At 37.7% G+C, this 13,493-nt stretch overlaps 1 protein-coding gene across 4 annotated transcripts; it reads right to left on the bottom strand.

Moving 5' to 3' along the window:
• Positions 1–112: 112 nt before the first annotated feature.
• Positions 113–12,094, bottom strand: gtpbp1 (GTP binding protein 1). Of its 4 annotated transcripts, none has more exons than XM_048206746.1 (13): positions 11,600–12,094; positions 9,585–9,696; positions 9,321–9,501; positions 7,169–7,517; positions 5,936–6,059; positions 5,716–5,830; positions 5,470–5,614; positions 5,211–5,393; positions 3,053–3,188; positions 2,783–2,961; positions 2,454–2,570; positions 2,138–2,176; positions 113–1,259 (listed from the first exon to the last, which is right to left on the bottom strand). In XM_048206746.1, exons 1-13 carry the CDS (start codon positions 11,786–11,788, stop codon positions 1,161–1,163), a joined length of 1,968 nt encoding a protein of 655 aa, XP_048062703.1. In that variant the 5' UTR covers positions 11,789–12,094; the 3' UTR covers positions 113–1,160. The 4 variants fall into 4 exon arrangements, with proteins under 4 accessions (XP_048062703.1, XP_048062684.1, XP_048062711.1 ...); XM_048206727.1 differs by having other exon boundaries at positions 2,454–2,618; positions 11,600–12,093; XM_048206754.1 differs by lacking the exon at positions 2,138–2,176 and having other exon boundaries at positions 11,600–12,093.
• Positions 12,095–13,493: the final 1,399 nt, after the last annotated feature.

Here is a 13,493-nt window from a genome sequence, read left to right as displayed (position 1 = left end):
AATTTTCATTTCTGGTGAACTATCCTTTTAATTCCATAAAGGGGTCTTTAGTCTGACAAAGGCTGAAGACCTCTAGACTAGAGGTCTTCTGAGACAGAGAATCACACTCTGCTGAAATTGTCAACATCAGTTTATTTGGATATTGGATGTGGTGAGTTTCACATGTAAACGCAGAGAATGGTCCAGGTGTCATATTGCCTCAAGGGTGTGAATACTAAAGCTCAGTAAACAGTATAGCAATCTGAAAGGATTTACAGCAAGTGTTCTGGAGGCCTGTCAATCACAGCTGGGGGGAAAAAAATGGTTAATTCATAAAAAAAATTTTTTTTTCTTATCCAAGAACAACTGGCACTGTTTTGCAATGTCTCCCCATGATGAACTATTACACAAGACTTTAAAACTTAAGATCAGCATTCTGTTCTTCACCTGGGTAATCTAAAAAAGTATCTTATTTGACAATTTTAATATGCTCCCAGAACCTGAGCAAAGTCTTTCAGGCCTGATAACTCAAGGTTGACCAAGGATTTGGGAAACTGAATAGACTGAAATGAGGTAAAAAATAGAAATGAGTGTTATTAGATTTTTAAGTACATTTAATTGCCAATTCGTATTTCACACTAAACTAGCTGCCAAAAAACTTTGCAAGTCACAGTGTCTTAAAGTCGCCTGTGAATTCAGCTCATAACACGTTCCAAAAGCATCTCTTATCGTCGTGGTCCACAATAACAATAATGCTAATTCAAACTAAATGCGGTTGAGTGACAAGGCTTGTTAATAGTCCCTTTATAACAGTTTGCTACATAATGAGTTTCCAATGGGAGTATCTTAAAAATGTGATAGGAATGACAGTCATTGAGCAAGAACATGATGTCATGTTCAGCAAGAAGAAACAGACTTAAAGTTTATCCTTCTCAAGTTGACATTTACAGCCAAAACAGAACCACCATGCAGTATGTCTGTCCTATAGTCTCAATATCTACGGTATATACAGTCTACAAACACACGCACATCTTATAATAAGTTAAAATTCACAAAACAATGTGCATGTTGGTTCTGTGAACTCCTTAAGCTTTGTCATCAAAGTGGTATGGTCCATGTGGGCAGGTAAAAGGCATGAGTAAAACACGGAGGGTGTACTGGACTCTTGAAAAGGGGCGAGTTTAGCAGCCCCCGACCGCACCAGCAAGGGTCACTGTGGAGTTGTTCTGAGGTTTGCCTTTGTGCCGCTGACCACCTCGTCTTCTGCCTCCAGACTTTGGCTTCAAGAAGAAAAGAAGAAGGAGGTTGTAAGATGATTGTTGACTTCTAAACTTTACACTTTATCCTGATATGGTCAATAACATTATTGGTAACACTGTAAATCACTTGTTTTTCCACATACTTGGTATAATATATAACAGTTTGAAATATAATAGTAATAATACACAGCTCCACAAAATAATTAAACAATCAGTACATGTAATTAATTAGTATTAATCAGTATTTGATTTGCAAACACAACTGCAAACTTTCCCATTGTCTATGGAACTAAAAAAACATTTGAATTTTGTCCATTTGAATTCTAGACATATTTAAAACAATTGAAATGTTTCAACTGTTGAGATGGAATTTAAAATCATTCAGATGACAAAAACTTGAAGCTGTAATTGTATAATCTGAATATTTAATTTGGTCTCTAAAATTCAGAAAAAAAATAAATAAATAAAAAAAATAAAAAAATGCACAAACGATTTGGATTCAAAACTACAAAATTTTGGTAAATGTCTCTAATTCAAATTTCAACAAAATTCTTCATAGTTTTCCAAATATTTATCCATCGGTCACGGTCAACCAAACAGATCATACTAACAATCACCCCCCAAAAATGATAACCATCACCCAAAATACTAGCAAGTTGTTCCTAAATATACAGGAACACGATGAACTACCAAACCAGCAAATATTAAACAACACCCTCTCAAAATGAAATCAGGTGATCACAAGCCTCACTCATTCCCATGCCACAGTATAATTTAGGTAAAATATGCGTCATGCAATATCCTTTCAGTACATGGAGAACCTATAAACAGAACAGTTCCTGTGAGGGGATAATTAGCAGTTTTGGGAATGAGTGAGTCACTTGGTTCCCTTGTTTTACCTTGTTCTCTTTGTTTTGAGGGTCTTCCTCCATTTCTGTCTGAAGCAGTGAGAAGTGTGAAACAAGGCAAACGAAAGCAAAACAGAGCAGTTTATGGGAAATAAGGAGGGTTGAAATGGAAGGACAGGTGAAAAAAAAAAAAAAAAAGCAGCAGAAGAGCATGATTGTAGTTGAAGAAAATGAAAATGTAAAAGGTGGAGTGAAGGGAAGAAGTGATAGAAAGCTGTTAGACTGGACAGATCAGACAAACCGCAGCAGGAAGAGAAACACATGACAATACTTGTAAATCTGAGTATAACAGCATTTCTGTTATTACCTGTTGCGGTATGGTTTGCTGGGCGGCTGGCGATCCTGTGCTAGCAGTCTCCTCACTGGGTGGGGCCGCTCCATCCTCTCTTCTAGCCGGGGCTTTCTTTGTTGACTGCATCTTGATCTGCGGAGGTTTGGAGTTTGACGGCTGATTATTTGTTGACAGGAGCAACTATAAGCCAAGAGAACAAAAGTGACCAAATTAGATTCTGAAAAATTATCACTCATAAAACAGAATCTTATAAAATAACATAAAATAATTCTGTGTCTTTAAAAATACTGCAACACTTCCATGTATTCGATTCTGACCTACACCCTCAATCTCATGAAGCTGACCTTGGTAATGGTGCCCACAGCTTTGGTTCTTCCCTCTCTGAAGACAAGCCTCTGGTCTATGTGCAGGTACTCTGGGGTTTTAATGAAGCGGAAGTGTACGGTTGCTTTGTCTCCTGTGCGCAAGCAGTCTCTGGTCATAGACAGGATAGTAGCTGTTTGCCTGATGCTACCGCAGTGCACTGTGGGAGGGGAGAGACGAGTACAAGAAAAATTGTAAGGGGAAAATCTAACATGCTTGCATTCAAAAGCGTGCGAGTGCAGGCATCTCACCCATGGCTTGATATCTCGGCGAGATGGTCGTCGGGTGATGCAAAACTAGTATCTCGGCCTCAAACTCCCAGTATGCCTGTGGGTTTAATCTTGGTGACACCATGACCATACCCTTCCTTATTGAGGAGCGCTTGATCTGAAGGAGAGAGAAATGAGATAAGGAGGGGATAGTGTAAGGAACAGCAAGACATATGAGGTTCATGAACAAATGACTTTAATACATCAGTCAAAAAGATTCACAAAATGGTTTCAAACTCACTAGTGAATTAGTGATTTGAACAATTGAGGAGTGAGGCTGATTCAGAGTAAAACATTTGCAACTGATTCTCTTAAGCCTGGGACACACCAAGCCGTCTTCAAAGAACTAGTTGCGACGAAAACCAATGGCGTTATCACCTCACTGATGAGGCAGATGGAGCAATAATAACTGACAAGATCCATGATATCATGATATTTTTAGTGAGTTTTGTAAATTGTCTTTCTAAATGTTTCTTTAGCATGTTGCTAATGTACTGTTAAATGTGGTTAAAGTTACCATCGTTTCTTACTGTATTCACGGAGACAAGAGTCGTCGCTATTTTCATTTTTAAACACTTGCAGTCTGTATAATTCATAAACACAACTTCATCCTTTATAAATCTCTCCAACAGTGTAGCATTAGCCGTTAGCCACGGAGCACAGCCTCAAACTCATTCAAAATCAGAAGTAAACAATATAACAGTATACAATACTCACATAATCCGACGCATGCATGCGCATGCATGACGAACACTTTGTAAAGATCCATTTGAGGGTTATATTAGCTGTGTGAACTTTGTTTATGCACTGTTCAAGGCAAGCGCGAGCTCCGTGGGCGGGGAGCACGAGAATTAAAGGGCCAGTAGCCCTGAATCGGCTCATTTCTAATGATGCCCCAAAATAGGCAGTTAAAAAAATGAATTTAAAAAAATCTATGGGGTATTTTGAGCTGAAACTTCACAGACACATTCAGGGGACACCTTAGACTTATATTACATATTTTTTTTAAAAGTTCTAGGGCACCTTTAATATCAGTTATGTTGATAACTCACTTCATTTAAGCGGCTCAAGTTGTTATGAAAATATTTGCGCGTTGGAATGCTCAATAACATAATATTAGACCAGCCTTCTGTCTGTGCCGTCTTGACTTACTTGCTCTCCTTCAACATTTTCACTTTAACTCTCATTCACTAAACTGAACATCCAATCAGAGTTCCCACTCTCATTGATAATCCCGACACAGATTCAACATGCTGAATCGGGAAAACTGCCACTGATGTGAGCCCAGCAAGAGCCGACGTGTGGAGAACACCTCAAAAACTAACCTGGCGGACGCTCGCCTTTAGCCGACGACTGACTCTTGGGTTGGTGTGTCCCGGCCTTTACTAAACTGCTTTGTCCAATTCAAAACTAACTTATAATTAGAAATACATATTCTCAACATAATTTTGATCATCAGTTGTAATGCTGAATCTTAAACTGTAAGGTGGTGATGGAACATGATGGATCAATAAATCACAAAAGTATTTGACTTAGAAGAAATATTCTTACAAAACAGAGTCATGTGTCACAAATACAATGATCCCTTTTTTACATTTTTCAGGGTTCTCAGAAGCTGAAGTCGTCATAGTTGGGTAAACTTCTGTAGAGGTGAATGGGAGATGACGGCAAATATAATTTTTGTATTCCCATTTGCTCCAATACCAAAAGAAAAAAAAATCCATGATCGCATTTCCACACATTTCCAAAAGAGAGGAAAAATACAGAGAGATTGATTACAGCAGTCAGAAGAAAGAATAATGTGAAATCTGACGTAACTCCCTCAGCCGTTGTATTAGAAACACCCTCGAAACAGCGTTAATTTGCATTTTGTAATTTACTACCCAGGTAATATAACACAAAGTATAGAGTTGTAAATGTATGTTTTTTTTATGAAAATATAAAAACTTTACTAGATTCACGATGTTGATAACTGTGGAAATGCTTCATTGCAGTCTGTGAAAAAGGTCACTTGAGAGATAGCGTCAATAGGGAACTAAACCGCTTCTGAACAACCATCTTTGAGCGATTCTGTAATGTGTAAACTAAAGTAATTTGACCTAAATGCTTATTTATTTAGTCTGGAACCCACACCACATACCTTTTTCAGAGCAAAAGAGGCTGTTTGTCCACCGCGGACCTCTTTCACTGGCATCCTCTTGCGGTGAATGGATTTGACAGTGATGGAGAGGAAAGCGCCCAAGGGGTCTGGTCCAAGAAGCAAAGTGTCATTGAGTCGAATCAGCCCTCGTAACGTGGTCCCAGATACTACCGTTCCTACACCCTTCCCCCCAAAAAGAATCAGACTGTTGAGAGAGGGGAGACATAAATATATAAACAGAGACAGAAAGCGTGCTTACTGGTACTGAATAGGTGTCATCTATCTGGAACTCGGCAGGCTCGTGGTCTTTGAATGAGCTTCTGGAGGAGAGCAGGTTCAGGAACATCTTCAATAGGTCCATGTTCTCTCCTGTGACGTTAGAGATCTGGAAGATGGGACATATTCTACAAAACAAACAAATTTAGGTAAGTCTGGAGAATAACTGGGTTAAAAGTTGTCCGGTAAGCCAAAAAAAAAAAAAAAAGTGTGTATTGCGAGGCACTACCTCTCAGAACTGAAGTTGGATGCTGTGACAATGACATCATCTTTGTTCTGGACTAAGACAGGGATCTTCCTGCAGCCTGGAGACTTTAATATCTTCTGCAGGAGCTTCAAGGTCTCTGAAAAGACAAAGTGTGTTAAATTCATTAGTATGGCACTACCTACAGCTTTCCATAATTTACAGTCAATTAAACAATGGCATTATTTGTGGACTCATGGTTCACCTTGAAGAATATTAGCTGGACACATGTCAATCTTAGTAACCACCACAAATACGGGAACATTGAGAGCTAATGCCAAACCCAGGTGCTCTTTGGTCATGCCAACAATTCCTGCATTACTTCCAATCTGTGACAGAGAGTGAAAAGGAGTCAATTTTAAGATGTCAACGATCATCAGTTCACTTTATTCCAAACCCTAGTGACCCCCACTTTGGCAGCTCTTTTTTTAGGCGTTGTAAAGGCTAATTCACACCAAACCAACAAACACAAGTTGGCTGTTGGATTTATAATTTTATGAAAATAACTGTCATGTTCACACTGCCCCAGCAGACACAGACAAACACTGATTGAACATGTTCAGTCTGGTGAAAACAAACCCTGACCAACGGCGACAAACGCCAGCAGGGGTAACGCACTGATCCGACAAAACCCAACAAACATGTTTGTTAGCGTTTGTCTATGTGGTGTGAATTGGCCTTAAGTGTACTCCTAACATTAAGTTTGGTCCAAATAGTTCCTTACAAAATGATGTTGCCTTAAGGTACAGTCACATTTACCATTTTCAGCAAATTTTTGCAGGAGAAATCCAGTCACTGCAATAGAAATCTATGCGATTAGACGTTTCGCATGAGAGCAAAAGATTTCCCCACACAGGGAATGCTGCATTGACCAACAAACAGCTGCTCGGTTTGAGAATGATTTCTGTGTTCTTCATACATTGCTACACTATCGACAAACTTTTTTTGCCTGCAGATTTTGCTTGAATTTTGTTAATGTGACCGCACCTTTATATTACCTTTTAGCCAAAATCCAAGATTGCAAACACAGTTGAAAAATGTCAAATATACAAATATTTCAATCAGCACTAAAATGTTTTACTGCATAAAAAAGGTAATAGAATAGCTATTTAAAATATGTTACCAATATTTGTGTAAGCTATGTATTCGCTGTGCTTGTTGTAGTATCAAGTCCTTAGCTTATGAACATGCTGATATCAGACTACTAAAATCAATTGTGAGCAATAGTGAGTTGAGGCAGTTCTTATGTAGCTCACTCATACTATTTATGTAATGCACGTGAGTGACTGTTGACAGTGTTGCTGCCCATGAAGAACATTTCAAATGAATTATTTATGAAGTTCTTCTTTGGTTAGCATGCTGCCATTGGAGAAACTGTAGCTGTCTATCAAAACATCAATAGGTTTTTGAAACCTGTCTCTTTCTCTTCCCTCCTTACCATCAGCATGCAGAAATCAGGCAGATGACCGGTCATTCCAAACACAGTTGTCTTCAGGTACTTCTCATGGCCAGCAAGGTCAATAAAGGTAATGACTTTAGAAGACTTCTCACAGATCTTGGTCCAATCCAGGCTGCCTCCGTGACTGTCAGGTTTGTTGACTACCTGGCCCTCTTGATCAAATCCCAGGATGTCGTTACCCACGCTGCTGGTTCGCCCACTCTCCATTTCGTGCTTGTGCCTGAAGAGCTTCTGTCGTGCAAAGCCACGGCCATTATCCAACTCTCCATGAGTCAGCACCCCTAGCAGAGTGCTTTTACCGGCATCCACATTCCCCACAACAGCCACCCTGAGGAGAACACCATCATGACTGAGTTAGAAATCCAAAATGACTACACTCAATAAAAGTAAAAGTTCTTATAGAACTGGGAAGACACATTAAAGATGCCCCTTATACAGAGCACAAGTCATATGGGTCATTGATATGGTAAAGTACAAACAGTAATTTTGTGAAATATTATTACAATTTAAAATGACTTTTCTATTTTAATACATTTTAAGATGTAATTTATTCCTGTGATGCAAAGCTGAATTTTCAGCATCATTACTCCAGTCTTCAGTGTCACACGATCCTTCGGAAATCATTCTAATATGATGATTAGATACTCAAGAAACATTTATTATTATCAATGTTGAAAGCAGGTGTGCTGCTTAAAGGATTAGTTCACTTTCAAATAAAATTTTCCTGATAATTTACTCACCCCCATGTCATCCAAGATGTTCATGTCTTTCTTTCTTCAGTCGAAAAGAAATTAAGGTTTTTGATGAAAACATTCCAGGATTTTTTCTCCTTATAGTGGACTTCAATGGAGCCCAAATGGTTGAAGGTCAAAATTACAGTTTCAGTGCAGCTTCAAAGTGTTATACACGATCTCAGACGAGGAATAAGGGTCTTATCTAGAGAAACCATCGCTCATTTTCTAAAAAAAAATAAAAATAAACTAGCTCTTGTCTTCTTCTTCTTCTCTATTTGAATTCCAGCAGTGTAGAAGCTGCTAAGTGTATTACTGCCCTCCACAGGTCAAAGTTTGAACTAATTGTTATATACTTGCACTAGCATATTGTATATGACAATTAATTCAAACTTTGACCTGTGGAGGGCAGTAATACACTTAGCAGCGTCTACACTGCTGGAATTCAAATAGAGAAGAGAGATAGTTCAAGATGAGCATTTATGGTTAAAATGTATAAAATTTTAAAAACTTTTTAGAAAATGAGTGATGGTTTCTCTAGATAAGACATTATTTCTCATCTGGGATCATGTAGAAGGCTTTGAAGTAGGGCTGGGCGATATATCGCGTTCATTATTGCAGATGAATCGCCTTCGATAATGAACGCGATATTGCGTAGCTTATCAGTGATCTACGGCTCTGTTTATTAAATGCCGCTCCATTTGAAAGCAGGTGATGGCGATTTAGCGGTAATCAGGGAACCGGCTTTACTCATGAAATGCGCGTGACAATTGCATGCGATATATCACCTAGCCCTACTTTGAAGCTGCACTGAAACTGTAATTTTGACCTTCAACCGTTTGGTGCCCACTGAAGTCCACTATAAGGAGAAAAATCCTGTAATGTTTTCATCAAAAATCCCTTCTTTCTTTTCGACTGAAGAAAGAAGGACATAAACACCTTGGATGACATGGGGGTGAGTAAATTATCAGGAAATTTTTATTTGAAAGTGAACTAATCCTTTAACATATTTGTGGGAACCATGATGCTTTTTCTTTGATGAATATAAAGTTCAAAACAACAGCATTTATTTGAAATAGAAATCTTTTGTAACATTATGTCTTTAATGTGAATAAAAGTGCATTAAATCATACATTAAATGCTACATTAAATCCATGGCGAATGTTGTTAATTTGTGGACTGAAAGCCCTCTATAACTTCTTCATTCATGGCACAATATTTCTCCTGGTTTCCACGTCAGCGCCGTTTAGTCTTATATCTGCGATTAATAACGAGAACTCTGCACCGAATTTGAATGCTTCTCACAAGATCTCGCAGCAATGTAATTAATTCTGCGACGAATTCAGATGAGTCCCTTAAAACTGCAAGAAAAGGCCACTATCTCCATTGACATCACTCACCTAACCTCCAAGAAGTCGGCTTCTCCCACCTGGCGGCGAATAAGGTAATCCCTGACCTGGCCACCGGCCTCAGTTCGCTCCCTCAACAGGATGAGGTCTGCCTCGATCTGCTCACACATGGACCTTACTGTCGCCACAGACGCCTGCATATCACTCTCATTCAAACCATAGTCTCCTCCATCTGAAAGAGAGAGAGACAAGCTGGTGTGTATTCATAAAACAAAATCTAAACTGAGCCTCGTGGGGTTCATTTCAGTGTCTTACCTGAACCCACCCCCAAGACATAGATGGTCTCCCCGCAGCCCTCGTCCATCCTTTCACGTAGCTGCCGTAGTAACAAGTCATACTGTTCTCCATTGGGACTGACCAGGGCTAGCTATGATGCAAAAAAAAAAAGAGTCTTATTAAACACAGAATGGTTGTGGAAAAACATTCATCCTGTTTGTTTTATTATTGCCATAAACATAGTACAAAGGCTCAATCTGACTTAACGTCAGTGTAAAAAAGGAACAGAGTCAGTGATCAATGGACTTGGAGAATAGTTTCCTGACTTTACTGCATGTTACATCAGATGTTATGAGGAGTAATGTTGCACAAGGTGACAAAGCTTCATGCAAAACACTCTATAGCAGAAACAGAGCTCAGCTCCAGCCATATGAAAACAGATCCTCCCCTCAGTCTGAAACGGTCTGATGAATGATAAGGAGGCAGCTGCCACAGCAGAAAACATGAACACTCATCTGCCCTGGTTCCCACATTCATCAAGGTTAAGCACCGGTGGCTTTCTAGACCTAAATTAGAAGCCGACGTGTCAAGCTGTGCCATGTGGTGACATGCTTTACATCTTCCAAAACTATTTTTGACAACATTTTTCTAATTATTGGATAATTATAATGCAAGACAATTTAATTAATCACAGTATTTGAGAGAGTACATTAAATAATTGAACTTCTCATTAGGTACTAATTTCTTGGTGAGTGCGTGTGTGTTTCTACTGTTTCTACCCATTTATGAGAAGTTAATATCTATTAAAATTCATACTAGTACCATTTCTCATCTCATTAGCCATTTGCCATGTGTCATTATTAGTCAGAACGGGTACATCATAGTTCAATTAAAAATATTACTATCAAGATTAAAATTGTTGCTAGTATCAACTGGAATGTACACTAGTGTCTAAAACAAGAGAAACTGTAATATATACATTTTATATATTTTTATAACTATTTTAATAGTTGGTAGTAACAAGTACTAAACTATTTAACAGTTACTAGTAAAACTGGAAAGGGGTTAAAACAATCAAATATACTATTTGGAATAAATCGTTGATATTTTAACCACAGTACCTATAGAACTAGATGGAAAATGTGTTATTACCTGTAATAATGTAGTAATTACTTGTATCTAATAAAAGGTTTTTATGAAGGGGTTTCTATTTTTAGATTTTACATTTTAATTGTAGTTTAATACTTGTATTTATATTGAATACTTGTAGTTTTCTGTTACTTGTATTAGTTTTTCCCTCTTTTTAAAAATGTGTCTATATAGTTTTTATGAATTTTATTTCAGTTTTACTTTGATATTTTAGTACACCAAGTTAAACAAAATAGAAACGAGAAATTATGCCTTGGAAACTAGCTGAAATTAAATAAGTTGATATTTTATTTCAGGTTAGGAATATTTTTAATGGTTTTAGTTGACTACAATAACCCTGATCATGGCTCTATTTCTACATGGTGTTAAAACTTTAGGACCATAAGTAACTTAAAATGTTTCGATTCGTCTAAAATGTACTTCCTCATTCTCTGATCTGTTTATCTCCCTCCTGTTGAAGGTAAATCCCTCTGTGTTGCGTTGATATTTCATCAGGTATTGTGTTGTCAGGTTGTCATGTCTTCGCTCACTGATGTCCGTCTTTCATTCATTGGATTTAACGCAGATTTACAGTCCAAAATCAGCTTGCTTTACAGAAACCCCACACAGATGGATAAATCAAAAAGCCATATTATAATACTGCACCACGACGGGTGCATATGATACAGACTATAACAAATATGTTTAAAAATATCGCTGAACATAGCCGGGTTAGCTTGGATTTACAGTTTCAAGCACTCAGTGGTCAGCTCGTAAAACCGAGAAAATCTCAAAAAGTCATGCAAATCAAATAACGTGATTAAAAGTCACCACAAAATGTCAACATGTAGTCATGTTATTAATAAGACATTTTTTTGTAAACACACTAATTCACTCCGACTAAGCGGACTGTGTTTGAGGCCTACCTTGCTGGAGAAGTCAATGCCGAGATCCACGGTCTCGCCGTTGAAAATCTCCCCGTCCTCGAAGCACTCTGCCCCGTCTTCATCGCCGCATCCCCGGCCAGGAGCAAACATGCAAGCAGGGACCACAGACTCTGGCAACCCTATGGCCCCGGGGTTAAAAACTGGATCCGTCGTCGTTAACGATGCCATCTCTCGGGCAGCAGTTTTTAAAATTAAGCTAAAAAACTATAAAACAATACAGCTTTTGGGGGAACAATTGCAAGCTGATGCAGCACAAACACATTCAGACCGTGACGCCGCTCACCACTAGGCTAAAACCTGCTGTGTCGAGATAAACAAGTATTGCTACATATTACTGGTATCACAATAACATGCTAAGCTGACAATAAAGCACACTAAAATCTGACACTCCCGTGACTACGCACGTTTAAGTGTTAGTTTAAAAATGTTAAGAAAATGAGTCATGTGTGTTTTTCTTTTCCTCATGAATTATTCAACAGCTGTCCTGACCAATTGTTTTCTTTAGAACCCGAATCACGTGTGTTGTTATCCAATGAAAGTTCGTGGGCGGTGCATATCTTTACTGTAATTATATTGCAAATGATGCAACATTTATTTGTAAACTGGCATGGTTTGTTTTGGTACAACAAGCTTGGGATGACAGGAAAAAACAACAATTAATTAGGAAAAAAGAAGAGACCCAAATCATGAATATCAGTACATCATTTGTACTTAAAACCTGAGAACAGAACAACAGACAATTGTTTCTATCACGTGTAACTGTGTAACTCTGAAATCATGTGCTACGACAAAACGTGTATCGAGAATATTACAAATAAAGTGTCACCAGATTATCGTGTTTATGTGTAATCGTATATGACTAAATTACTAAATTCTTCAGCCCAGAATCTGACTAATTAAATTAGGCCTAAGTCTAGGCTATTTGTTCCTCTTATTGTATGAATGTAAGTTACTATAAGGATCATTAAAATCACTTTATAGATAAGCAAAGCTGACAATATTTTAAAAAATGAATAATGTTTCTGGATCTTTAAAGGCAAGGTTTAAGCACTGCAAAAAATAAAAATACTACCATATACATACTACAATAGGCAATATAAATGAGTGTTAAATGGTTGCATTATGTTGCATCATTCTGGACAACAGTTGCACTTTTGGAGTAACACAAAGTCAAAGGAACAAAAGCACAAATGTCAAATTTCTTGAGCTTGAAATCATAGTCAGGGAGTAGCGATTGGAATGTAATCGAGGTCACATACTCTAACACAGGGATTTCCAAACTTTTTTTGTCAGCTGAATCCCTTTTAACTAAAGTTTTTTAAAGTTAATATTTAAATAATTTAACAACACAATCACAAGTGTTACGCTTCTTTAGTGTACATTATGATCACATGACATGTGTTGTAATACCACCAAATCCAAGACCAAGACCAGTGTGTGTCCAGACCAAGACAAGATCAAGACTTTGAGGAATTGAGACCAACACAAGATCAAGACCAAGACCAGCCCAGCACTCCTTAAATTCATCTAAAAGATCCACATTACTGCCTTAGAAATTACTTTTTTTAAATATAATTTGAATAAGAGCTGTTACCAAATCATTAACAACAAAATTACTCTTTGCACTGTAGAGGTGGAACAGAAGATGCATCTGAATTGGTAAATTACAAATGCATAAATAATGTTGAGAATAATGATTTAAAAATATTTTTTATTGAATGTTTGTATAAAAGCAATATCATGTTTGCAGTCATGCTCAAATTTGTGAAGACAGCTCTCTTGCTCTTGTGATATTGCATTATTATATCACGTTATAATATAAAAATCCAGATCTCATACAAGTTTTTTGCAACAATATCTTGAATTTTGTGAG

Source organism: Megalobrama amblycephala, linkage group LG1 (assembly GCF_018812025.1).
Source record: "Megalobrama amblycephala isolate DHTTF-2021 linkage group LG1, ASM1881202v1, whole genome shotgun sequence".
NCBI classification, from domain to species: domain Eukaryota; kingdom Metazoa; phylum Chordata; class Actinopteri; order Cypriniformes; family Xenocyprididae; genus Megalobrama; species Megalobrama amblycephala.
Note: the sequence above shows the minus strand (reverse complement) of the source record. Positions and strands in the feature narration are given on the sequence as shown.

Bases quoted from the DNA above. Each gene is read 5' to 3' on its own strand.
- gtpbp1 (XM_048206727.1), bottom strand. From the start codon at position 11,788: ATGGCATCGTTAACGACGACGGATCCAGTTTTTAACCCCGGGGCCATA. The intron at 9,697-11,599 runs GTAGGCCTCAAA...TTTGCATCATAG, and splicing joins GCATTGACTTCTCCAGCAAG to CTAGCCCTGGTCAGTCCCAA. The intron at 2,619-2,782 runs GTCAGCTTCATG...CTTGGCTTATAG, and splicing joins CTGTGGGCACCATTACCAAG to TTGCTCCTGTCAACAAATAA.